Source organism: Pteropus medius, unplaced genomic scaffold (genome assembly GCF_902729225.1).
Source record: "Pteropus medius unplaced genomic scaffold, Ma_sr-lr_union100, whole genome shotgun sequence".
In the NCBI taxonomy this organism is placed as follows: Eukaryota; Metazoa; Chordata; class Mammalia; order Chiroptera; family Pteropodidae; genus Pteropus; species Pteropus medius.
The window spans coordinates 10,654,079-10,681,619 of NW_024344240.1; the positions used below are offsets into that span (position 1 = coordinate 10,654,079).

General features: G+C 29.9%; 1 protein-coding gene across 1 annotated transcript in view; it reads right to left on the reverse strand.

Moving 5' to 3' along the window:
- Window positions 1–5,488: 5,488 nt before the first annotated feature.
- Window positions 5,489–27,541, reverse strand: part of SNTG1 (syntrophin gamma 1) — a gene marked incomplete at its 5' end in the record, with an annotated part of 69,322 nt that continues 47,269 nt past the window's right edge. The window contains one exon of the mRNA XM_039868965.1: window positions 5,489–5,774. Coding sequence (XP_039724899.1) covers window positions 5,616–5,774 — 159 coding nt within the window. The remainder of the gene's footprint in view (window positions 5,775–27,541) is intronic.

The following is a 27,541-nucleotide window of genomic DNA, read 5'->3' on the forward strand; positions in this document are numbered from 1 at the left end:
TCATGTAACCTCTTGAATTTAAAAAAAATTGTATTGTGGTATTTTCCTTTAATAGAGTTCACATTCCAAGAATATGTTCTCTTTCTTTTTTTCCATACGTTCTCATGCAAAGAGTAGTACATGACTCATGCCTAGAAAATTCTAAACCAGGTTAGAAGTGCTTCTCACAGAAGACTGATGGGCAAAGGGTAAAAATGGTTATAGAACATTTGTGGACACAATTAAAGGAATTAGAATTGGTATTCTCTTGAAAGTGGACATACCCAAAATGACTATGAAGAGAACTGATCTCAAAAAAGAGAGATAATAATCTCAAAAGATGACATATTGTACATTTCAATTTTGGAAAGAGAAAACTGTGGAGACAGAAAACATCAATACTGGAAAAGGGCTGAAATTAGGGGAAGGATCTGTCTACCAAGTTATTTATTAAACCTATCATATTTTCATCTCAGTAGTGGTACACAATCATACCTACTTATCAAAAGTTACAGAATTGTATTCGAAAAGGTTGGATTTTTGTATCTAAAATTTATATTAATTGATATTAACATATGAAAAAAGAGTATTCTTGAGGTCATGATCCTTTTAAAATATATACATAATTCTACTCTTTATTAGTATAGTTAAATCTTGAACAACACCGTTTTGAACCACACAGGTCCACTTTATATGCAGACATTTGTTACTAAATATACAGGCAGTGTTCACAACCTCATGTTCACCCAATCGTATTTTCTCTCTTTGATTAGGAATCTGCAGATGTGGAGAGGCAACTCAATGCATTTTTCTACACCATTTTATATAAGAAACTTGAGCATCTGTGGATTTTGGTATCTACATGGAGTCCTGGAAACAATCCCCATGGATATCAGGAGACTACTGTAGTTACGTTTCTGGGGAGTCAAACATTATATGCAGATTTTTGACTGCACAAGGTATGGTAACCCTAACTCCTGCATTGGTCAAGGGTCAACTGTATCTAGTTAAATTTTAAAATTCCACATTTTTCTATTCTTGTTCATATATATGCCCCAAACACAACTATCTATTTATTTTATATTATATTTTTGTAGGAATAAATTTATAGAAGCATTTAAATCTATATATTTGTACATCAATTAATTTTCTTTTTATGTCTGTATAAACATATATATATGTTCATATATATACATATATATCATATATATCTAAAATGAATAGTGCATATTTTTGTGGTTTTAATATCTATTTGTTTTGCTTTATTTCTTGTATTTTTTATGTATGTAAATTAGCAAAGGGCATGTACTAATTTTTCAGATATATATTTTTTCAAAGCAAACAAACAAAAAACAAAACATAAAAGGAGAAAGATGTTCATGTGATAACTGGAATAATATAGATATCAGACTTGTTTTTAAATGATTTATATAACAGTCACTTTTATGGCACTGCAATTAGCTGAAAGACAATTATAGTCTTGTATGACATAAAGTGAAGAGCTGCTTCTCAGTTACAAATGACCAGATAATAATGCCCTGTCAGAACGGTCTTCTCAATATAGATTTAGTTCATAATAAACTATTGTGAAAATAGCTAAGTTGTTATGCTTTCAATAGTTGTAACTCTGGTTGTTTAAGTAATTTGTCAAATAGCATCTTTCTTTGACCTAATATTCATGAATATTGATGAACCAGAACAGATCATGTCCCAAAAGTTTCTCACTCAAGGCAGACAGCTCACATCTGCTCCTGTTCATTGCAGTTATGTCTCTCAAGATCACGATTTAGTACATGTAAAACTTACAAATCTAACCCAAGAAGTGAAAACACGAATATAATAAAAAGGTTTTTTTAATTTTCCAGTATGATTCATTAAAAAAGGTACAGTTTTATTAGTAGCACATTAATAAACTTAAAGAACAAAGTGACAAGTTATTGTCACTAATATTATTTTATATTTTACAAACATCCACCAAAACAATTAAAAATGAAATAAATATATTTACATTTCATATTTCTGGAATTTTCATTGTATTTTAATATATATATAAAATATATAACATTTGCAATATTTATTTATCTTCAAAAGGAACTTCAAATGTGCAAATATGTGAATTATGATCTTAAAGTATTAAGGAATAAGAATAAATCATTAACAACAGTTTTAGAGGTATGAATAAAGCAATTCCTTATGGAGAGCTGATGAGTACAGTAGCATTAAGAGTGGCAAAAGATTTGTTATTACATCAGAACATCTACACTTACCTTTAAAAGTTAAGCACAAGATTGTCCTTGTGCTTTTAAAGCTTCTCTACACTGCTGATTTCTAGCAGTAATTCTAAATAATTGCTAAATTATCACTTTCCACAAAAATAAATCAAGCTTCTCTCAAATCTAAAATTCCATGTACACAAAGTTTATGAACAAGCTTTGTCATTTTAAATGAGGGAAATGGTGATCTATAAATGAATGCACCCAAAGGAAAATTTCTCTTCTAACATGGCCAATACGGACTTGATGTTTGTTTTCAAGTAATTACTTTTCTACTTTCTAAATGACAGTTTTATGAGCAAAGGTTTTAAAATTATAAGTTGGTACATGCTTAGAAAATGGATAAGAAATTATTAGCTAATTATTCTTCTTTAAAAGTAGTGTTGGATGATAAATGTTAGGATACACACTAGGTTTATATTATCTATTAAAGTATTTTTAAGTAAATACTTGTTGCAATATAACACATTTAAAATTGCCCTGCTTTAATATATTTTGACTTAAATTAATTGTTATTCTTTATCAGGCAAAATACATTATTATAGTAGTTAGCAAAGATTTAAAATAATTGAACTCTCTTCTCTGACCTAAGTATCTGCAATATAATAGTCTCTTTGAGCTTATGCTATGTACACTATAATGAACACTTTAATGTGCATGGTATACAACGGGTATACACACACAGACACACACACATACACCAAGGCACTGGAGGGGTTAACACAAAATTAAGCATTCTGCTGTTATAATGTGCTCTAGTACAAACTAGATTTTGATAAATAAATCTCATGCATATAAACCTAAATTACATGAGAAATAGAGATTTATCTGAGTATTTTTCATTTTTAAACTGCCTCATTCAAGTAATCCAAGTTATAACAAATGACAGTGACTAATCATTGCACTGTAAAAGAAAATGTTAAATATTATTTGCTAACTAATAAAAATCAGAATAATATTTTTGTAATAAGTGGCTTCTCTAGTAATCATACTAAGTAGAAATTTAGGCCTTTTTTATCAATAGTATAAAAATAAATATAGTGTTATCATAAATTTTGATTCAAGGTACAATTTACAATGTAAATTTAAAGTATATTAAGTACATATATTTGAAATATATCCTTTTAATATAATTTGCAGTTAATGTTTTATTATATATACATATATGTATATGTGTATGTGTGTATGTGTGTTGTGCAAAGAAATATATAATCATACATATCTAATTGTTCACTTTTTCCTTCATCATACACATAAGCATAGGCTAGATATTTATGACAACAAAAAAGATGTTTAAATAAATTATCTTTTTGTATTTTTAAAATGGAAATTTTTACATAATCAGACATTAATTTTTAATGGTTACATTGCACTTATATAAAGTTTTAAAACTATTTTTTTTTCTTTTAGCTAACTATCCCATTTCATATTGCCTGTGGACCAGATTATCACACTGTGGACACACAGGCATTACCCCAAGTTAGGGCACACTGAGTTACAATTCTAGTTAGCAGCAGAGACTCCATAATGAGCTGTCTGCTACTGTTTCACATCGCAATGTAGATAACTCTCTCTATTTTTTTTCCATAAGCTCAATAGTGGCCTACTGAAGCCTGTTTTAGTGGGATTCTAATTTTCAAATGACTATTGTGTTTAATCGATACATCGTGAGGAGTAATTCCATGGTCTTGCTCTAATTACAGTTATGTATTTAGTTTTTTGTTCAAAATAAATTATATAGAAACAGCATATTGTTGAATTTGCTACAATTCTTTTAACACTTGTCCAGGTTAAATTATGAACCTTCACTTTTTTTTAAATTTAATGTTCTTCAGAAGCAGATGCGAAGCGAATTGATAATTGATGATTATAGAAATAGTTTGATGTTAAATTTTTAATTATAATGTTAGCGCCATTTTTACAAATTATTTTGTTTCTTTCTTGAGTGACTTTTTCTCTCCTATTTTTTAAAAAGGTAAATCAAATCACTTTATTAGCTACTTGGTCATTTTCACAAGGAAATATCTAATTTTAATGTAGTTAGGAACACATGTGTTAATAAAAAAAAAAGGATTATTTTTTCTTTTTAAATAGATAGCTGGTTGTTTAAAAGCAGATCTCAGTAACAGCTGTAGTGAAGGACAGAATGTTTTCCACATTATACAAATAGTTATTTAATACATGGGATCTGAGTCATATGCACACACTTCCAATGCTTTCAAATTTTCAGTCTCTTCACATTTTCATTCTTTAGACAATATACCTAAAATCACTCACATAGTTTGGTGTTATATAATCCCTTTTTATGACACTATAAGACAGACATTTAAAACTTTATTTTCATATCTCACCTTATTTTCTCATAAAACATTATACAAAAATAGAAAAATGTACTTTAACATAAGTAATAGTTTTAAGACTGCTTTCTAGAAAGATTTCATTTCACAATTAGCTAGCAAGGTTAGGAGTACAAGGAATTATTTCTACACTACATTTGTTAATATTTCCTCTATGAAAGTTTTTGGGGACACTGAAAATGTATGAAGAATAATAAAGCCCATTAGATAAAATATAAATCTTCTTAAATAAAGAGAAGAACAAGAGGTTCATGAATGTTTTCATTGTTCATAATTAAATTAATACATTTTGTCATATTTGGTTGACATGGCAGCAAGTAAAACATTTAGTATCAGTGATGCAAAAGGAAATAGTTCATTTCATACTTTGTCTATCAGAGGTCAATATTATAATTTTGCAATTTTTAGGAATATTTTACAATAAGATGAACAAAATTGCAGTTCTAATGTCAAATTATGGAATGAGAATGCCAAGAGAAATCTAAATCAGCAAATTAAAGTGCTTTTTTTAATGAGACTTTTTGCATGCTAGTGTCCTTGCTGTCATATGTCTTTTTTTTTTTTGCCTCCTTATGTCCCTCATAATACAATTATAGGGCATTAGTTTATGATCTGAGCCAATGTGTATTTTGCATACAAAATAATCTAAAATACAGAATAACCATTTAATTGGTGTTTTTATTTATAGATAGCTAACAATTTTTATATTATTTACATAATTCAAATTATTTACTTTTTGTCTTCAGTTTTGATGAAAGCAGTATACTGGTACAAATCCACCAGGTGAGAAACAAGCTGTTTTACTCTTTTATGATTATTCACAGATGCCTTCCAGAATAGAAATGTTTTTGAAATCCCTTCTGACCTTTTTTTTTTTTCCCCAGCAGAAATTTTAATTTGACTTTACAGTTGACTTGATGATATTATTGTTTCTTCAGGGTCTAAAATGAAATATGTTTATTAATTTTATATAGTCATGGTAAGTGGAAATACAAAGCTCAATGTATCAAGTCATGTACTTTGTTTTGCTTGTAGTAGCAGAGCTGGCAGCAGCAGAAGCAGTGACCTGATTGCTTAAAAAGAGTGGGTCCAAACAAGCTACTTTGGCAGCAAAGAAAGAATGAATGCAATGAAGAACAGCAAATAGATTTGAAAACTCCAGCTCCTGAAAAGAGAAATGAGTCAGACAAAATAAAAATAAATTTCTTTAAAAAATTGATAATAACTAGACAACTAGATAATAACTACACATTTTTTTTCAAGTGCAATAAACTTAACTAGAATCAATTATATCTAATGTATGGAAACTGTAGAAATACTTGTTAAATATATAAATTTCATATGTATTGCAGATTTACCTCAAAATATGGTGGTGTAAGAGCTAGAGGAATGAAGCATTCTTATTATTCATAGAAGTCACTTCGGTATTGATAAATGCTGCATAAAACATTATTTGGACAGATTAAGATTTTATTCTTAATAAAATATAAGTAAAGAGAAACATGGGAGTTGTTTAAAAAGTATTTTTTTCTCTTTATACACACGTCAAATAATAAATTTGGAATGGGGCAATTTAAAAATATTTTCCACTATTCTTTAGAATGAGTTAGTATTTGTCATAGAATATTAAATATGAAATACTGAAAGTAAGGAGGTATGCATCTTTATAACATTAGAAGCCACATCATTCAATTTCAAAAAATAGTGCATGCCTTAATTTTAAATTTAAATAATTTTAATGCTCTATTTGGTTGTTTAAAATTGTTGTACGTGATTGTTGAAATTATGAGTATACTAGATAGATTTTAAAAGCTGACATCACAAATGTCTCTAGGAAAAAATATAAAAATATTTTAATTTCAAAAGAATCAAAAGAAGACAAATACATATTTGTGCTTAATGAAGTCTATATAATAAACTTATCCTAAAGAGGACAGAGGCTGATAAACCGTAGGAAATTGCTGATGAAATTGTTGTTTTATCATTATGTATTTGTAATAAAGAACTCAGAATTACATTTGATATGTACATTATTGAGAATATTTTCAGTTTATAGTATGTAGCAATGGAAAATAATTTTAAAAATATCCAATTAGGACATGTTTTAATATCTTCATGTGCCAAGGAACTGTTAAAATAATTCATTTTAGGAGTATTTTTTCTGGTCATGCCATAGCAGTGCAATAGAATTTAACATAGATTCATAGTTTTGTACAACATAAGTAAAATACCTATGTTGCCCCAGTAATCCCCTTCAAAACTTTAGCATTTCATAGCCAGTTTTCTATGGCACATGTTGACTTATCCTAGAGAACAGCAAATATTTCATTTAACTAATTTAATTTCCTAAATTGTTTCTCCATAAAAATTATTTTAGTTACTTCATCGGAATAATTTCAGAAGCTTTAGTTTTAGCATTCCACTTTTATGGACTGTTACTATAACTATGATATGTTATTGTTCAACTAAAGGTTTCCCTTTTGTCTTAACCCCCAAATCCTCCATTCAGCATTTCATTTTTTGTGCAGTCAGCATATTTCTCCTGCAGATTTTGAATCTTTTCTGTGTCAACACATATTAAGTCCACCAGATATAAAAAGAGTGGGAAAGTTTTTGAAAATATGACATGTGATTGTGTGCTATTAAAAAAAAATTTAAAACCATGTGATTTATTCTCCATGAAGGGGAAAATATTGTTGAATGTTGTAACTGGGCAAAAATATAACAAATAAATTCTCAAAAATAATTCGGACACATTTTTCTTAAATTGGAGACTATGTCTTGCTTATCAAAAAACAAATATCTAAACATACAGAAATTTTGGAAAGATTAATATTTTCAATTATTTATGCCTTGTCAATTAATGTCAATTATGTGATGTAGATTGGCTCTTGAAAATTTTTAGAATTTTGCTCAGAGTGGTAATAATTGAGTGGTAAGCAAGAAATAATTGGCGTTTAGGAGAGAAAGGAGGCAAAGATGTGTTCAAGTTTAACTCTTGATTCCAATGTCAGCTCATCTTTCCTCAGCCTAAACGATTACCTTTGACAATGACATTCACTCCTAAGGCTTAGATGATTACTTCTATATAACTACAACCTTCTTTTACTCATTTATAATGTGAATCCTAGGCCTACATGTCAATCTATCTACTAAGCATCCACAGATGACTTCTACCAAGTTATTTACTACCTCCTTGTAATAAAGCTCTTCTAAATCCAATGAATCTCATTAAATATTAAGTTCTCTTCAAATTTAATCAATTTATTCAATTTGTAATTATTGATGCTTACTATGCATCTAGTCTTTTTCTTGGTGAAAAAATATGGTAGTGAGCAAAAAAACAGACAAAAATAAGTACTAATGGGACTTACATTCTAGTGGTGGGGGACAAAATATAAGTATAGAAGTAAATTAAATATGATACTTCTAAATATGATAATAGGTACAGTCAAGAAAATAAAGCAGGAAAGAATAGTCAAAAGACATTGATGAACGAAATTGAATAAAACACAAAAAAAGAAAGATATTTTATGATCATGGATCAAAAAAATTAATATTGTTAAATGTCCATATTACTAAAAATGATCTATAGATTCAATGCAATCTTTATCAAAATTCAATATCATTTTTTTCACATAAATAGAACAAACAATCCTAAAATTTGTATGGAACCACAAAAGACACCAAATAGCCAAAGAAATCTTGAGAAAGAAGAACAAAGCTGGAGGCAACATGTTTTCTAATTTCACCTATACAACAAAGCTATATTAATCAAACTAGTATGCTACTGACATAAAAACAGAAATAGATCAACAGAACAAAATAAACTCCAGAAATAAACCCACATATATATGGTCAATTAATTTAAAACAAAGCAGGCAATAATACACAATGGGGAAAAGATAGTCTCTAATAAATGTTGGGAAAACTGGACATCCACATGCAAAAGAAAGAAACTGGGCTAGTATCTTATACTATATACAAAAATAAATTCAAAATGAGTTAAAAATTTCAATGCAAGATCTGAAACCATAAAAATCCTAGAAGAAAATATAGTCTATAAACTCCTTGACATCATTTTTGGTGATGATTTTTTGGGAATCCGATACAAAAAGCAAAGAGAAAAAATAAAAATGAACAATTGTAATGATATCAAACTAAAAAAAGTTTCTGCATAGCAAAATAAATAATCACCAAATAAAAAAGAAACCTACTGAATGGGAAAAATATTTGCAATATTTGATAAGGGATTATTATATATTATATATAAAGAACTCATACACATTTTAATAGCAAAAAAAAATAAAATTCAGTTAAAATGTGGGCAGAGAAACTAAACAGAATATTTTCCAAAGAAGACATACAGATGACCAACAGGTACATAAAAAGATGATCATCAGAGAAACACAAATAAAACCATAATAAGTTATCACTTCACATTTGTTAGAATGGCTATCATAAAAAAGACAACAAATAACAAGTGTTGGCAAAAATGTGGAGAAAAGGGAATGTTGTGCACTCTTGATGGGAATGCAAATTGGTTCATCCATTATGGCAAACAATATGGCCGTTCATCAAAAAATTAAAAATCAAACCTTCATATAACACAGGATTTCCACTTCTGGGTATTTATTTGTAAAAAATGAACACATCGCCGTGTTCATTCAGCATTATTCACAATAGCCAAGATATAGAAACAGCCTAAGTGTTTGTTGATGGGTGAAAAAAGAAATTGTGATTATATATAATTATACACGCAAACACACAATGGAATATTCACCCATGAAAAAGCATGATTCTTGCCATTTGCAACAACATGGTGAACATTGAGGTCATTATGATAAGTGAAATAAGTCAGAGAAAGAAAGAAAAATAAAGTATGCTGTATCTTATATGTGGAGTTTAAGGGAAAAAAAGCTCATAAATACAGAGATCAGATTGGTTGTTGCCAGATGTAGGAGTTGGGGGGTGGACAAAATGACTTAATTAGGTCACAAGATATAAGCTTCCACTTGTAAAATACATGTCATAGAGATATAATATACAGCATAGTGACTATAATAATGCTATGTTGTATATTTGAAAGTTCCTAAGAGAATAATCTTATGTGACCTCATCATAAAAAAAAAAAAAATTGTAACTGTATTGTGATGAATGTTACCCAGACATATGGTGGTGGCCACTTCACAATATATACAAATATCGAATCATTATGTTGTACACCTGAAACTAATATAATGTACATATTATTTATACTTGTTTTTTAAGAAGTCATTTTAATAGCTTCATAATTTCAGAAAAAAAAAACAAGTTTAAATTCGTTTTATCACATATACTTTAAAAGTATATACAATAAAAATAATGTCCAAGTTAAAAATTTTAAAAATCTAAAGTATTTCTTTTGTGATCATCATATGCCTAGATATTATTTTTTAAATTCATTTTGCTAATAGTTTTTGTCTAGAATGTTTAATCTATTTACTTTAAATGTAATTACACATAAAACAAAATTTATATCTATCATTGCTATTTGTTTGCTATATATCTTAGTCTTGTTGTTCCTTTGTCCTTTCATTACTGCTTTCTTTTATGTGTGGATATATTGTCCAAATACATATATAATTTTAATTATGTATGAAATATAATTCAATGTAAATTTTATTACATATAAAATACATATTAATTGTAATTCTCTTGTTTCTTTTAATATATATTTAGTTATTCTCTTATTCCAGAAATATAATTAACATCTTAACAATCTAGTTCAGATTAATAGCAACTTAATTTCAATAGTATTAAAAATTTGTTTCAACATACCTCTCTCCTTTATGTTATAAACCTGATGACAGTTTTATAATCATTGTTTTATGAAACTGTCTTTTAAAACAGAAGAAAAGAATTACAAGCAAAATTGTATTTGTATTGTTAATTATATTTAATTAGGTAGTTCCCTTTAACAGTGCTCTTAATTTCTTCATGTGGATTCTAGTTACTGTCCTTATTTTATTTTTAAGAACTCTGGTACTTTCTGTACTGTAGATCTACTAGTGACAAATTATGTTCTCGTTGCTGTTGTCATTGTTATTTAATCTAGTAATGACTTATTATTCCTTTTGTTTTCATTTATTATGAAAAATCATCCATTAATGATCCCATGTATGATTTGTGTTATTTTTTCCTTGCTGCTTTTAAGAGTCTTAATTTTGGGATTTTGAAAGTTTAATCATGATGTTTAATTCTCTTTCTATTTATCTTACTTGGAGTTCACTGAGCTTCTGGGGTGTGTAAATTAAGTTTTTCATCAAATTTGAGATTTTCATTTATTTTATTCCTTCAAGTATTCTTTCTGTTCTTTCTTTCTCTACTCTCCTAGAATTCTCATTGTGTATATAATGGTACACTTGTGGACCTTTTTCATTTTTATTCTTTATTGTTTTCCTGTTCCTTAGACCAGATAATAATTGACCTGTTGAGAGTTAAATGTATTGAACTTTTCAAGTTCATTCATTCTTTCTTCAAAAACTCAATTATGTTCAATTCCTCCAGGAAATTTTGTATTTCAGTTATTGCACTTTTAAGTTACAGAATTTCATTTGATTCTCTTTATTATTTCTATCTCTTCATTGACATTCTCCATGTCATGATACACACCATACTTTCAGTTCTTTGGGCATGGCTTTCTTTAGTTCTTTGAATGTATATGCAGTTGATAATTCCAAATTTTTGTTTAATACGTCCAAGGTGGATTTCCTCAGGGAAATTTCCTATCGAAGATGTATTTTATTACATAAGGGCCACTATTTCCTGATTCTTTGAATGTCTCATAGTTTTTGTTTAAAACTGGACATTTCAAATAATATACTCTTGAACTTAGATTGCCATCTCTCCCAAGGGGTTGCTTTTGTCACAGTTTATTATTGAGTTGTTACTGTTCTTTGTGTGTGTGTGACTTTCCAATAGTAATTCATAATTTTTAAAATCTTGTATTTTTTGTCAATATTGCCAATAAAGTCTCTACTTGTTTAGCTTAGTGGTCACCTAATGACTGGGCAGATATTTCTTTAATGAATTGAAGCAATTTCTTCCAACTTTTCCATGGGGTTCTGTGTGTATTTTATGGGGATCCTTCAATGATCTGGCAGTTTACACCTCTTTTTAAGTTTTACTTCCTTATTTTACAAGCTCATATGATCAGCCAGAGCTGAGACATTAAGGGATCTTTCCTGGTCATGCACATAGCTCTGCATGTCAATGTGCCCCTCTAGGTTCTCAGAAGTATATTGGAGTTTTCCAAAGCCCCTTATTAATATCTTATTCATCAGACTTTTCCTCCACATTTCCTTAGTTTCTTATTAGCCTTAACTGGTATCATCAACTCGGGTAGCTGGAATCTTAAACAATTACTGCTAATTGTTTTCAATAAATACCTTAGGGCAGAGTTTTCCCAATGAACAATGTCTAAGTAATGTCAAATAATGAGAAGCACTACAGATGCACTTTTTCAGGGGATTGCCAAATAAATCAAATAATTACAATTTTCTGGCCAAAGAGCTTTTAGAGGTGCTCCAAGCCCAGTCTACACTCTTCAGTGGCTTCTGGTCCGCTGTTTTTCACAGCTATCATTTTTTTTTCTAGGTGACTCATTTTCAAGGTGATAATGAATCTCTGGAGTGGGTGATTGAAATAGGGCAAGTTAAAATGCCACGAAGCTCTTTATTCTTACCAAGATTCATCTGTTTATTTTATTTTTAAATAAAAATAGTTACTACAGTTACTACAGTTACTACAGTTACTACAAACTTTTGGTTAATTTCCAGAGTTCTGAAAAATTAATTCTGACAATGTTGACTGTTTTCTCATCGCTTTTTCAGAGAAGTGCAATTTCAGTAAACCTTTTTGTGTCACTCTGGAAGTTCAATCCACATTGACAATTGATCTCTTAAAATACCTAAGGTACAATGATTTTCAAAATATATGTGGTCAATAATATCAACTCATTTGTATTGCAATGTTTATGGACATAGATTAGATTTCAATCTACTTTTTTTGGACTCTTTTATTTTACTTTCTTCATCTACATTATGGATCCCCAATAATAACAACCTATATCTCTTTGTGGTTTGGGTTATTGATTTATTATGTATTCCATTACAGAGCTTGGTAAATAAAAACAGAAACTTTTTAATTGCCAATCTATATTAAACTGTTCGCTTTTAAAATCTTAAGTACCTCTAAAATCTTGATATAATATAATCTTGTTTGATAATGTCTTGTGTCATACCTTTAAATTAATTTAAAGAAAATAAGATTCTGATATATGTTAATATCATGTTTGTATCTCTTTTCTAATATAAAATTATTTAGTGAATGGTAATATGTTTAGCGAATGTCTTGATACCCTTATAAAATTGAAGGAGACATGAATGTTAAAGTAAAGAAACTCATCTGGGGCATTGTTAGGCATAATTTTAACAGTTAATTCTAAAACAAATGCAAAAGACTAAATAATATTTGCAGCTTCAGAACAGTTCCATGGTACTTGTTTCATCAACTTATAATTTTTAGGTTGAAAGAGTTTATTTTTTCTGTTTTCTAATACTTGCATATATTTATATTTTGTTTTTATTAATTTATTTTTAATTATAGTTGACATACAATAATATGTACAACATACTGATTATACATTTATATATCATACAAAGTGATCACCCTAAGTCTAGTATACATCTGGCATCATATATAGTTATTACAATATTATTGACCATATTTCTTGTGCTGTACCTTACATTCTCATGACTTTTTTTATAATTGGAAATTTATATATTCTTAATCTCTTTCACCTTTTTCACTCAGCCTCCAACACACCTTCCATTTGGCCACCATTACATTGATTATTTTAATTTTTTCTATTATTTCTTTATTATGAGAAGATAACACAGTACCTGGTTATTATACTCTGTATTTTAAGTTAATTTGCATTTTTGGAAAATGTTTTCAATTATATCTTTTTTCTTAAAATTCTGATTTTCAAAATGATTTTTGTTATATGAATTACATAAAATTTAATTACATTTCTTCTATAGGTAAAGGTGGCTTTTGGCAAGAAGGAATAAAGAATCAAAATAGCTCCCCTTGACAGCTACTTATTTTGGAGGGAGTTAATCTATTTGTTTTACCTAAAAGATGTTAATTTAAATTTTATAGCTTATCATATTAAAAATAAATATTCTAAAACCAACATAGATGGGTAAATGAACTTCAATATCTCTGTGGAGAAAATAGAAGACTTGAAAAATAAATTATGAAAAAGAAGGGGAAAAAATCTAATATAAATAAAATGGTTCAGAATCCTCAGTGATTCTCAGATGGTTAGAAGCCCTTTTAAAGGTAGAGGCACATGTTGTTCAGGTATCTTTTTTACCATATATTCCTTTTCTTAATCCAATTAATAGTTTGAAATGATCTCAGCTAAAACAAGCAGTATGTAAATTACACACACACACAAATTGACTTTAATCCCCTCCATACACACTTTATTTCTAGCTGCTTCAGTTTCTTTTATAGTATGATGAAGGACCTGTACTAAGAAGTAGGTATCCTTGCCCTGTCCTTGTTTTTCTTCTCCATTATCTAAAGGGCCAGTGCTCTGGACAGTTTGTAGTAAAAGGAAAAGAACTTTGGAATTTTAGAAAATCTTTGGTTCAAGATGCCAAAAAGAGTCAAAAATTGTGAAAAGCAGGATATATAAGAAGCAGATCTTTTATTTCCAGTGCAGAGGCATATCCTTCATCCCAAATACCTACCCAGTTTTTTAAATATTAACTTCTCCTATATGAGACCTCAAGTGCCATAAAAATTTGTTAACCTTACCAGTTTTTCTTTTCTGAAAGGCAAACTTCAGCACATTGTGAATTCTTTAGTGGGGATTTTTTACAGACACTTACAGAGCATACAAAATGGTTTATCCACTTTATTATATACTCAATCCTTACCTTCAAACCACAGAATGTTTTGTCTCTAGATTAATCTTCTAAGGCAGGAATTTTATCCAAAAATTATAATGAGAAAATGAAGATTTGTAGAGATTATCTAGAAGGTGGCATTACTGAAAGTCAATTCTTCAATTTCTTATTTGAGTCTTACTAAATCATAATATATGTGGAAAGATATTTTATGGCAGCATACAGTCTCTGAGACCCTGGGGGTTGGGGCAGGAAAAGGTTTGAGGGAAGAAGCATACAATGACAGAGTCTATTTAAAAGATTTCCAGAAGGGTGCTTCAAAATGGCGTAGACGATAGAGGCTCTGTTCATCTCTCCAGCGACCAAATCAAAGTTGTGACGGAAACAAGGAGCAGCAACAAAGAAAACTCACCTGGGATTTAGATGAACAAGCCATACAACTAGAGAGAAATCCAAGAAAGCACCCTGCAATGGTAGAAGGTAGGACAGGGCAAGGACGCGGGACGACCTGTTCCAGAGCAGCTGAGTGAGACGGAGACTGAGGCGGTGACAGCGGCAGTGTCAAAAGCCTATTAAAGAGGCCGTGTCCACGAGTGAATTTTCATGGGACGAGCCTGCTCACTCTGAGCACCAGTGCCAACTCGGCTGCGTGCAGGGGGCATGAGGGTTTTATAGTGAGATATTGTCAGAGAGAGGGTCAAAGCGAGATTCCCTTGGAATCCATTGTTCTCTGATGAGCCCTCCCCACTCCCAGTGTGTGGACATCATCAAACTGGATAACAGAGGTCGCTCTACCCAGAGGATTCCCTGAAACCCTGCCTCCCCTAACCCGGGCCCCACCCAAGACACATCCAGGTATATACTCAGTGAGTCATATGCGCCTTGCTGAGCAGTACCTAGACTCACATTGGAGGCAGCTGGCCTCGGTTTCTGGTGTGGCCTTTTGATGCAACTATAAGCACAGTCTCTGTGGATTGCTTACTGAATCTTGACAGGTGGCTCCAGAGGGGTAGAGGCTTGTGCTAAATTTGGACTGCAGCTGAACCCCTCTCAGGACTGTGCCACTGGACATCTACATCACAAATCTGCACTAATAAGACCAGGAGAGTTAAGAGCTTTGCTTAGTACATAGACACAGAAAGACAGCCAACATGAGAAGACAAAGAAGCTGAAACCATATGAGAGAACAGAATAGAGGTCTAGATAAAATAGAGTCAAGTAATTTAACAGATGAGGAGTTCAAAACACTGTTTATAAAGATACTCAATGAACTTTTGGGAAATGTAGAGAACTCCAACAAAGAGATAAAAAAAAAAAACATAAAAATAGAAATGGAAATTATAAAAGGGAACTAGTCTGAAATGGAGAACACATTATCTGAGATGAGAAGTATATTAAATGGAATAAACAAAGTGAATAAGGAAGAGGATCAAATGACCTATAGAGTGGATGGGAAAGTCAAGGATACTCAATCAGTGTGGCAAGAAAAAATAAGCCAAGACTATAAAGATTATTTAAGGAGAATATGGGACACTATTAAGACTCCAAATACTCGTCTAATCGGCGTAAGTGAAGAAAATCAAGATGTTGAACAGCCGTTTGAAGATATAATGATGGTAAACTTTCCTAACCCAGTTAAGGAAGTGGACATAAAACCCCGGAAGCTCAGAGGATTCCAAAAATCAGGGATCCAAAGAGGCCCACACCAAGACACATCATAATTAAAACGCCAAATGTTAAATGCAAAGAAAAAAAATTTAAAAGCAGAAAGAGAAAAACAAAGAATTATATATAAGGTAACACCCATGTGACTGGCAGTTGATTTCTCAAGAGAGACTATGCAAGACAGAAGGGTCTGGCAAAAAAAAAATATTCGAAAGAATGAAGACTCAGGATATACAACCAAGAATAATTTATCCAGCAAAGTATCATTTAGAGTTGAGGGACTTCTTTAAGAAGAAAAAACACCTATCAATATCGGGAATAAAGAATGGTAACAACTACATTCTTATCAATAAGTACCTTAAAAGGAAAAGAATTAAGTGTTCCAACCAAGGGATGGAGTAGCTAAAAGGATAAGAAAGCAAGACCCCTACATATGAAAAGGAAGGGGATGGAAAAAGATATTGCTGTGATGAACCTAAGAGGTATTTAAGTCAGACAGAGAAAGATAAACACTATATGATTTCACTTATATGCGGAATTTAAGGAATAAAAAGAACAAACTAATCAAAAACAGACTCATAAATATAGTGAACAATTTGGTGATGGACAAAGGGGGCGGTTGGAGGGTTGAGAGAATGGGATGAAGGGTTAAAGAAGTACAAATTAGCCGACGGATGGTCACAGGGATGGGAAGCATGGCATAAGGAATGCAATACATTAATACATTGGCTAGGTGGAGGGTCAGGGGAGGGAGGGAGCAATTGGGGGGATCATTTTACTAACTATATAGATGTCTAACCAATATACTGTATACTTGAAACTAATTAAAATTTTTAAAAAATTAAAAAATTAAAATAAAAGTTTTCCAAACTATGCACTGCTCTAAATAGATAAGCAATTTTCCTTTCCTTCTCTTATTGTACTGTACCAAAAATACTACCTTGGCTCCCAGATCTCAAATCCAGTAATTTAGAATTAATATGCTGTATACATGAGTTTAGGAAATACATGTATATATTTTTTTCTTTAACTAAGAAATTTAGTTATGGACAACTATGAGAATATGTTAGTAATCTTTGATTGTCTATAATAACAACATATATAAATTACTTTTTAAAAGTTTAAAGTAGCAGTAAAATGAGATTTTATTGTAAATTGTCAAATAAGTACAATATTGCTCATGATTTCAGTTAGGAACCATTCTTCTGTTCTAGGAAAATTCAGAGAAGTTTAATGAGGCTTTGGAAAATAGATGGAAAACTTATCAAGCTTTCTGAGTCATGAAGTGAAAATTTGAGTTTCTGCTTTCAAAGAAAAAGTATAGCAGGCTTTCGTATTATAATATTATTCTCATATATTTGTAAGACAACATCAACAACAAAAAATTAAATTCCTTCAAGTTCCACATAAAACTACATGCCTTTTTTCAGTATTTCTGAAACTTCTTTTTACAATGAAAAGTTAAATATAATTTAGAATGTTTAATCTTGTAGTAAATATAGTAACTCAGACAATCATGTCCCCCAAACAAACCATATTTTTTTGTTAAATAACCTCTGGTAATAATGTATTTGCCTTGTAACTGGGAATGTACATATATATTATTAAATTAAGACATGTTTTATCAAAAATATTTGCTTATCACATGTGGCAAGATCTGAGTTCACTCTCTAAAACAGTTTATCACTTTTTCAATTATTTTCAAAAGAAAAAAATAATTGTAACAGCTTCCATATTTAACCCCCTTTTTTGACCCATATTTCAAATGTGGCTCACTTTTCATTTCATTTCATAGAACTTTATTTTATATCTTTGACATGTAAAAATGTATACATTTAAAATGTATGAATTGATGTTTTGGTATATGTATACATTGTGAAAAGAGCACAACGATCAAGCTAATTAACATATTCTCACCTCTACATAGCTACTGTGTACATGTAGATTTTATTATAAAATCTATCCTTATTGCAAATTTCAAGTATAAAATACAATAGTGTTAACTATCATCATCACATTATACATTAGATTCCTATTTACTTGCATAAATGAAACTTTGTACCCTAGGATTAACATCACTCCATCACTCCATGCCCCCAGGCCCTGGTGATGATCATTCTACTGTACATCTACATTTGAGTTTGACTATTTTAGTTGCCATGTATAAGTGAGATCATGTAATATTTCTTTTTCTGTGTCTTGATTATTTCACTTATAATAATGCCCTTCAGCTTCATCCTTGTCACAAATAGTAGGATACCCTCTCTTTTAAGGTGAATAATATTCTATTATGTCTGCCAAATATATATCACATTTTATTTATCTCCTCATCTATCAAAGGACATTTAGATTTGTCCCATATATCTTGGCTATTAAAAATAATGTTATAATGAACATGGCAATGCAGATATCTCTTCATGATACTAACTTTATTTTATTTGAAAATATACCCAGAGGTGGAATTGATAGATAATTATGATAATTCTGGTCATTCTATTTATTTTTTGAGGAATGTTTATACTGCTTTCCATAATAACTGTACCATTTTACAATCCCATCAACAGTGTATAAGGGTTCCCTTTCTCCCCATCCTTGACAACATTGTTATGTTTTGTCTTTTTGATAATAGCCATCTAAATAGGTATCTCATTGTGGTTTTATTCTATGATGATTAGTGATGTTGAGTACATTTTTATATATTTGTTAGCTATTAAAATTCCTTCTTTTGAGAAGTCTATTATGCCCTGTGCTAAATTTTGAAATTGAGTTATTTGTATTTTTGGTATTAAATTGTATGAGTTCTTTATATACTTTAGATGTTAACCCATTATTGAATATGCGGCTTACAAATTATTTTTTTCTCATTTTATAGTCTATTTTCTTGACTTTTATTTATTTATTTTTTTTTTTTTATTTATTTGCATTGATTTATTTACTTGTTAGAAGCTTTTTAGTTTGATGTAGTCCCACTTCCCACTTGTCTATTTTGGCTTCTGGTGCCTATGCTTTCAGTGTTGTATCCAAAAATTATTGTCAAGATCAACGTCAAGGAAGTGTTTTTCCATTTTCTTCTAAGACTTTTATGATTTGAGCTTTTACATTTAAGTTTTTAGCTCATTTTGAGTTCATTTTTATGTACAGTGTAAGATAGCAATCCAAAATCATTCTTTTGCCTCTAGGCATTGCATTTTCACAGCATCTTTTATTAAAAATATTGTCCTTTCATCGTGTGTTCTTGGAACCCTTGTCAATGATCAGTTTACCATAAATGTATGGGTTTATTTCTGAAATTTCAATTATGTTACACTGGTCTATATGCCTATTTTTATGCTTGTACCATATTGTTTTACTTTAGCTTTGTAATATAATTTGAAATTAGGAAGTGTGATGTTTCTAGGTTTTTTCTTTTTGAACAAGAGAAATATTACATGATCTCACTTATATGTGGCATCTAAAATAGTCAAACTCAAATGCAGATGTATAGTAGAATGATGGTTATCAGGGGCTGAGGGGAGTGAAAAATGGAATGATGTTGGTTCTAGGGTACAAAGTATCATTTATACAAATAAGTAGTGATGTAATGTATAATGTGATGATTACTTTGGCTATTTGGGGTCTTTTGTGGTTCTATATAAATATATTTGTTTTACATTTTTGTAAATATATTATTATAATTTTATAGGTATTGAATCTATAGATTAATTTGGATAATGTGGCTATTTCAAGAATAATTTTTTCTATTTCATCAATATAATATATTTCCATTTATGTCTTTTAAATTTTTCATCAATGTTTTATAGACTTCATTGTACAAGATTTTTACCTCCTTAAGTTAATTCCTCAGTAATAATCTTTTTGTTGCTATTGTAAATGAGATTATTTTCTCAATTTCCTTAGCTCATTGTTAGAGTATAGTGATACAACTGATTTTATATCAATTTTATATCCTGCTACTTTAGTGAATTTGTTAATTAGTTCTAACATATTTGTGTAGAGTCTTTAAGGTTTTCTATGTATATTATCATGCCATCTGCAAGCAGAAATAACTTTACTCTTTCCTTTCAATTTGGATATATTTATTTTCTTTTCTTGTCTAATTGTTCTGGCTAACACTGTCAGTGCTATGTTGAATACTAATGGCATGCATGGGCATTCTTACCTTGTTCCAGATCTTAGAACAAATTCTTTCATTTTTTTCCTTATTGATTATGATGTTAGCTGTGGGTTTTTGAAATATAGTTTTATTATTTTGAGCTATCTTCCTTCTGCACCTATTTCGTTGAGTTGTTATAAAAAAGAAACTTTGTCAAATGTTTTTGTACATCTAATGAGATAATCATGTGGTTTTTATCTTTTATTCTGTTAATGTCTTATATCATATTAATTGATTTTTATGTTGAACCATCTTGTATTCCAGACATAAATTCTACTTGGGTATGGTGTATGATCTTTTTAACATGCTGTTGAAGTTAATTTGCTAGTATTTCATTGAGGATTTTTACTTTAATATTTACCAGGGTAATTGGCCAGTGGTATTCTTTCTTTCTGTGTCTTTGTCTGGCTTTGGAATCAGGGTGATGCAGGCCTCATAAAACCAATTTGGGAATGTTTCTTCTCTTATTTTTAGAAGAGTTTAAAGTTTTCTCTTATGTTTTGAATATTAGAACTTAACCATTTTGGTCCTAGGCTTTTCTTTGTTGGAAGATTTTTGATTATTGATTCAGTCTCCTTGTTATTTGTCTGTTTAGATTTTTTATTTCTTTTTGATTTAGTTTCCATAGTTTTTATGTCTCTAAGGAATGTATTTATTTCTTCTAGATTACCCAACATGTCGATATATCTGTTGTCAATAGTCCCTTATGATATTTTTTATTTCTGTTATTCATTGTATTTTTTCTACCCAAATAGAATGTTTTATTTTCCACAGAAATATATGTAAAATATAATATTAAATCCATTTAAGACTAGCCAAGACTTGATATTACAATTTAAATACTCAAATATTTTATTCATAAGGTGTTTGGTGAAAGATTTACAATTATATGACCATTGATATTATTAAGCTATATCAATAAAAATACAATCTTTTTCAATAACTATCCCCAAACCAGCAATAAGCAAAATAAAAAGTGAACAGCATCATAAACTACTTAGTAAAACCTTGAAATACCAGGAGAAACTATTTTAATATAAATCTTTTAGACATAATTCCTAGGCTACATATTCGCTTATCTACATAAAATGAGATCAGAGTGAGAAATACAAAATAAGATTTTGATAAATGAATACTATTTAATATTTTAAGGATGAAAAATGTTCTATTGGATCATAACTAATGGAGATAAAGCAAGGCAAATTCTAGTAAAGCAGGCAGTGGCCTTCTGATCAAACTGTTGTGGGATTACAATTCCTTTCTAAATAGGAACTATTGCAACTCATATTTCAACCAGAACTTAAATTTATTTTATGTTTAAAATTAAGAATAAAAAGTAAAAGTTTAAAAGTTACATTGTGTTAAATTCCTTCAAAGCATGTAAATTCCTTTAGCATTTTTAATCATTTGAGATCTATTATTTTGTTGTATCAGATTTTCAGTAAAAATAAAGTGGAACTCAGGAATGAAATTGTAGAAACCTTTAACTCTACAAAATAGATCTATATAGCTAGGTCCTTACATATGAAAAATTTTTGCTACCCAACTATTGAGCTAAAATAACAAAAATCATGTCCATAATAAGTTTTATTGTCAAATTTTTGTTTTATTTCTGTCACTAATTCGCTTTATTAAAAACTAATAATCAGACTCACTATGACAATTATTTTTCTTATAGAAGTGGCATTATTAGTATTTTAGAAATAAATATAGTTCTACTTTTGGTATGATAGAGCAGATGTATGTTTCCCTATCTTTGCCCCTCCCCCCTACTCCTCAGTATAACAAAAAGCCCTGAATATGATCTGCAAAAGAAACAAAAGGACCCTCTGAAAGAAGGTGAGAAGAGGCAAATAGGCTAGGGGTCTGGAAACCTCAGGTCCCTCTGAGAAACAATATCATGGTTAGGTCTCTGTTTTTGTTTTTGGTTTTGTTTTTTTCAGCAACATACATCTCACACAAGATAGTTGGGACTCTGAGGATCCAGAAATACCAATGAGTGCAAAAATGAATAAATGAAAGACCAAAACTAGGAGATATCTACTCTCTCTAGCCATTCAACTTGAAAAGGAGCGGTACAGCCAAGCAGGAAACTTTTATACATTAATTGCTCTACTTTAGCCAAATGCTACAGAAAAATTGTTGACCACTCCTGCAAAGGCTGAGCAAAAAGCCTAGACTTTTACATTTGCCAAGCTGTAATAAAGTCATATCTTAGGCTATTAAAAAAAGTGAAATCATACTGAATGAAAATAGAAATACAATATGTCAAACTTTATAGAATGCAATAAATGCAGTGCTAATAAAAATTATAGAATTAAATATTTATATTAGAAACAATGAAGTTTTAAATCAACAATCTAAAATCTCATCTTGTAAAATTAGAAAAAGAAGAGCAATATAAAACCAGCGTGGGATATTGAGAATTTTCTAACAAAATTAACAGAAAAATAGAGAGAAGTCACCATTGCTGATTTCAGAAATAAAACAAGAATATCATCAAATAATCTTCAGTCTTCAAGGTGACAATAAGGAAATACCATGAAAACGTCTACACACATAAATGTGACAACTTACATAAAATTGGCCAAGACCTTGAAAAGTAAAAATTACAAGTGATCAGATAAGAATGGATAATTTAAATAGCTATCTATTAAGTAAATTGAATTCATAATTTAAAAATATGACAAAAATAAAATAACCTGGCCAGATGGTTTTACTAAAGAGCTCTACCAAAACTTTAGGGAATAATCAACAATGATTCTACATAATATCTTCCAAAATATAAAGGAGGTGGGAACATGTTCAACTTATATTCTAAAGCCAGTTTTACCTTGATACCAAACAAGTAAAAATAGTACAGACAAAAAAAAACAAACAAAACGAAACAAAGCAAAACAGCTTTATAAACCAATATCTCCCATGGATATAAAGGCAAATATACGTAATAGATTTTTGACAAATAAATCCAACAATATATGTAAAGAATTACACATCATTATCAAGTAAGATTTATTTCAGGAATGTAAGATTGGTTCAATGTTTGAAGATCAATTAATATATCCCACCATAATAATAACTTAAACAATAAAATTTACATAGTTATATTAGTTGATATCCAATCATAATGAAAACTTTCAAAAAATTAGAAGTAGAGGGGAAACTAACAGAACCTGAGGGAAAAAAAATGTTATTCAAGCACTTAAGTTAGTAACATACTTAATGGTGAAAGACGAAATGTTTTTCTCTAAAATAAGGAACAAATAAAGAAGGTCCAAAACTATTCAATATAGTTTTAAATGTATAGCCACAATAATAGGCAAAAAAATAAAGATAATGTGATTAAAATATTTAAATATATGTACAATTTCTTTTTGATGATCTATGTAGAAAAATGCAAAGAATCCTACAAACAAAAATTGAAACCTAGCACTAATAAGTATATTTATACAGGTTTCAAAGTATAGTTTCAAATAGTACCAATACAATATACAAAACAAAATTTAAAAATGCCATTTATATTCTCTGAAAAAGAAGAAATGATTTACCTAGACATACACTAACAAAACATGCATAGGATTTGTATGATGAAAATTATCAAAAAGTCCTAAAAAATAGAAAAATAGCTTTTGTTGCTTCAAGAAATCAACATAGTAAAAATTGTCAATTCTCCTCAAATTGATATGTCTTATGCCATTCCTATCAAAGTGCCAACAAAATTATTTATAGACAAGATAATTCTAACATATATATGGGGAAAAAAGGAACTAGAATAGCTAAAGCAATTACGAAAAATAAGAGTAAAGTAGAAATAATTCTTCATTTCAAGTATTATTATATAGATAATTTATTGAAGAATGTATTATATTAATAGAGAGAGATGCACAAATGAAATAAGAAATATTATCCCATAAATATGACCAATTAATTGATTTTGACAAAATTGCAAAAACGATTAAATGGAGAAAGAACAGTCTTTAAAATAAATGATGCTGGAGTAATTGCACATCCATAGGCAAAAGAGTGAAAGTTAAAAAATGAACTCAGAAGTGTCGTATATTTAAATGTAAATAGCAAACCTATAGAACTTTGAAACCTGTGTCTTGCTGAAGAATTCTAGACATGACAACAAAAGCATAATCTACAGAAGAAATAATTGACAAATTATTTAAAGAATGGGAGAAACTCCAGAGAAAGAACTAAAAAAAGAGAGGCAAGCAACCTTCCAGAAACAGAGTTCAAATTACTGGTTATAAGGATACTTGAGGAACTTAGTGGAAACTTAAAAAAAGAGATAGCAAGCTTTAAAAAAGGACATAAAAGCCATAAAAAACAACCAATCACAAATGAAAAATACAATAACTGAAATGAAGAATACACTAGCAGTAACCAACAGAAGATTAAATGAAGCAGAGTATCAGATCATCAATTTGGAAGACAAGGTAGCAGACAACACCCAATTGGAACAACACAAATAAAATTAAATAAATAAATAAAAATAAATGAAGATAGTTTAAGGAATTTCTGGGGCAACATAAAGTATAATAACATTTACATCATAGGCATACCAGAAGAAGAAACTAGAGAGCAAGAAATTGAGAACTTATTTGAAGAAATAATGACAGCAAAATTTCTGAATGTAGTGAAGGAAATAGACATAGAAGTCAAGGAAGTGTAGAGAGTCTCAAACAAGATGAACCCAATGAAGCCCACATCAAGACATATCATAATTAAAATGCCAAAAGTTAAAGACAAAGAGAGAATCTTAAAAGTAGCAAGAGAAAAGCAGTTAGTTATCAGAAGGGAGCCCCCTGTCAGCTGACTTCTTAACAGAAACTTTGCAGGCAAGAAGGGATTGTCAGGAGATATGCACAGTGATAAAAACCAGGGAACTACAGCCAATACTACTCTACACAGCAAGACTATCATTTAAAATTAAGGAGATATTAAGAGCTTCCCAGACAAGAAAAGCTAAAGGAGTTCACCACCACCAAAACAGTATTATAAGAAATGTCAAAGGGACCTTTTTACGAAGAAGGAGGAGAGAACATTAATAGGAATGATCAAATGGTAATAACTATCAACAATCACTGTAAATGTAAATGGATTAAATGTTCCAATCAAAAGACATAGGGTAGCTGAATGGATAAGAAAACAGGACCCATACATATGCTGTCTACAAGAGACACACTTCAGATTAAAAAATACACACAGACTGAAAGTAAAGAGATAGAAAAAGATACTTAATGCAAATAAAGATAAAAGAAAAGCTAAGGTAGCATTACTTATATTAGACAAAATAGACTAAAAAAACAAATGCTATGATAAGAGACAAAGAGAGACATTACATAATGATAAAGGGATGAATCCTACATTAGAATATAACCCATGTAAACATTTAAGTACCCAACATAGGCACACTTAAGTACATTAAGCAAATATTAACCAACATAAAGGAAGAAACTGAAAGTGATATACTCATAGTAGGGGACTTTAACACAACGTTTATATCAAGGGATAGATTCTCCAGACAGAAAATCAATAAGGAAACAGCAGCCTTCAATGACAAATTAGATCAGATGGATTAATTGATATTTTTAGAGCATTTCACCCCAAAACAGCAGAATATACACTCTTTTCAAGTGCACATGGATCATTTTCCAAGATAGATGACATGTTAGGCCATAAAACAGGTTTCAATAAATTTAAAAGTATTGAAATTACACCAAACATCTTCTCTGATCATAATGGCATGAAACTGGAAATCAATTGCAAGAAAAAAAGTGAGTCTAATGGCTATGCCATCCTGAACAAGCCCAATCCCATTTGACTTCAGACGCTAAGCAGCGTTGGGCCTGCTTAGTACTTGGATGGGAGACTACCTAGGAAGACCAAGTGCTTTAGGCGTAAAAAATAAAAAAAATAAGGGATTGTAAGCTAACAAGATCCTTGCAATCTGTGAGGTCAACCAAGGGTTGCCTCGTCTGAAAAAAAAAAAAAGTGAAAAACATACACACGAAGAGGCTAAGTAACATGCTTAACAATTAATGATTAATGATTAGATCAAGGAAGAAATCAAAAGATATTCTGAGGCAAATGAAAGTTAAAACAGAACAACCAAAACTAAAAGGGAAATTCAAAGCAATACAGGCTTATCTTAAGAAACAAGAAAATCTCAAATAAATAACCTAACTCTAGACCTAAAAGAACTAGTAGAAGAATAGCAAAAAAAAAAAAAAAAAAAGTTCAAAGTGAGTGTAAGGAAGGAAATAATAAAAATCAGAGCAGAGATAAATAAAATAGAGTCTAAAATAAAAGAAAAAAATAATAATAATAAAATAAACAGAAACCAAGAGCTGGTTCTTTGAAAAGAAAATTGATAATCTTTTAGCCAGATTCATCAAGAGAAAAAACGAGAGGACCCAAATAAATAAAATCAGAAATAAAAGGGGAAAAGTGAAAACTGACACTACAAAAATACAAAGGATTATAAGAAAATACTACCAAAAGTTATATGTCAGCAATTGGACAATCTGGAAAAACTGGATAAATTTTTAGAAACATACAATCTTCCAAACCTGAATTAAGAAGAAACAGAAAATCTGAACAGACCAACTACTACTAATAAAATTGAATCATTTATCAAAAAAACTCCCCACAAACAAAAGTCCTGAACCGAATGGCTTCACAGGTGAATTTTACCAAACATCTTAAAAATAAATAACACCTATTCTTCTTAAACTAGTTCAAAAAATTTAAAGGTGGTAAGGCTCTTAAGCTCATTTTATGAGGCCATTATTACCCCAATTTCAAAGCCAGACAAAGACATGGAAAAAAAATTATAGGTAGATATTTCTGATAAACATAGATGCAAAAATCCTCAACAAAATATTTGCAAACAAAATTCAGCAATACATTTAAAAGATTATACACCATGATGAAGTGAGATTTATTCCTGGGATGCAAAGTTGTTTCAATATCTGCAAATCAATTAATGTAATATACCGCATAAACAAAATGAAAAATAAAAATCAAATGATCATATCAATAGATGCAGAAAAGGTATCTGACAAAATCCAGCATCCATTTCTGAGTGGAAATAGAGGAAACATACTTCAACATAATAACAGCAAACCTACAGCTAACATC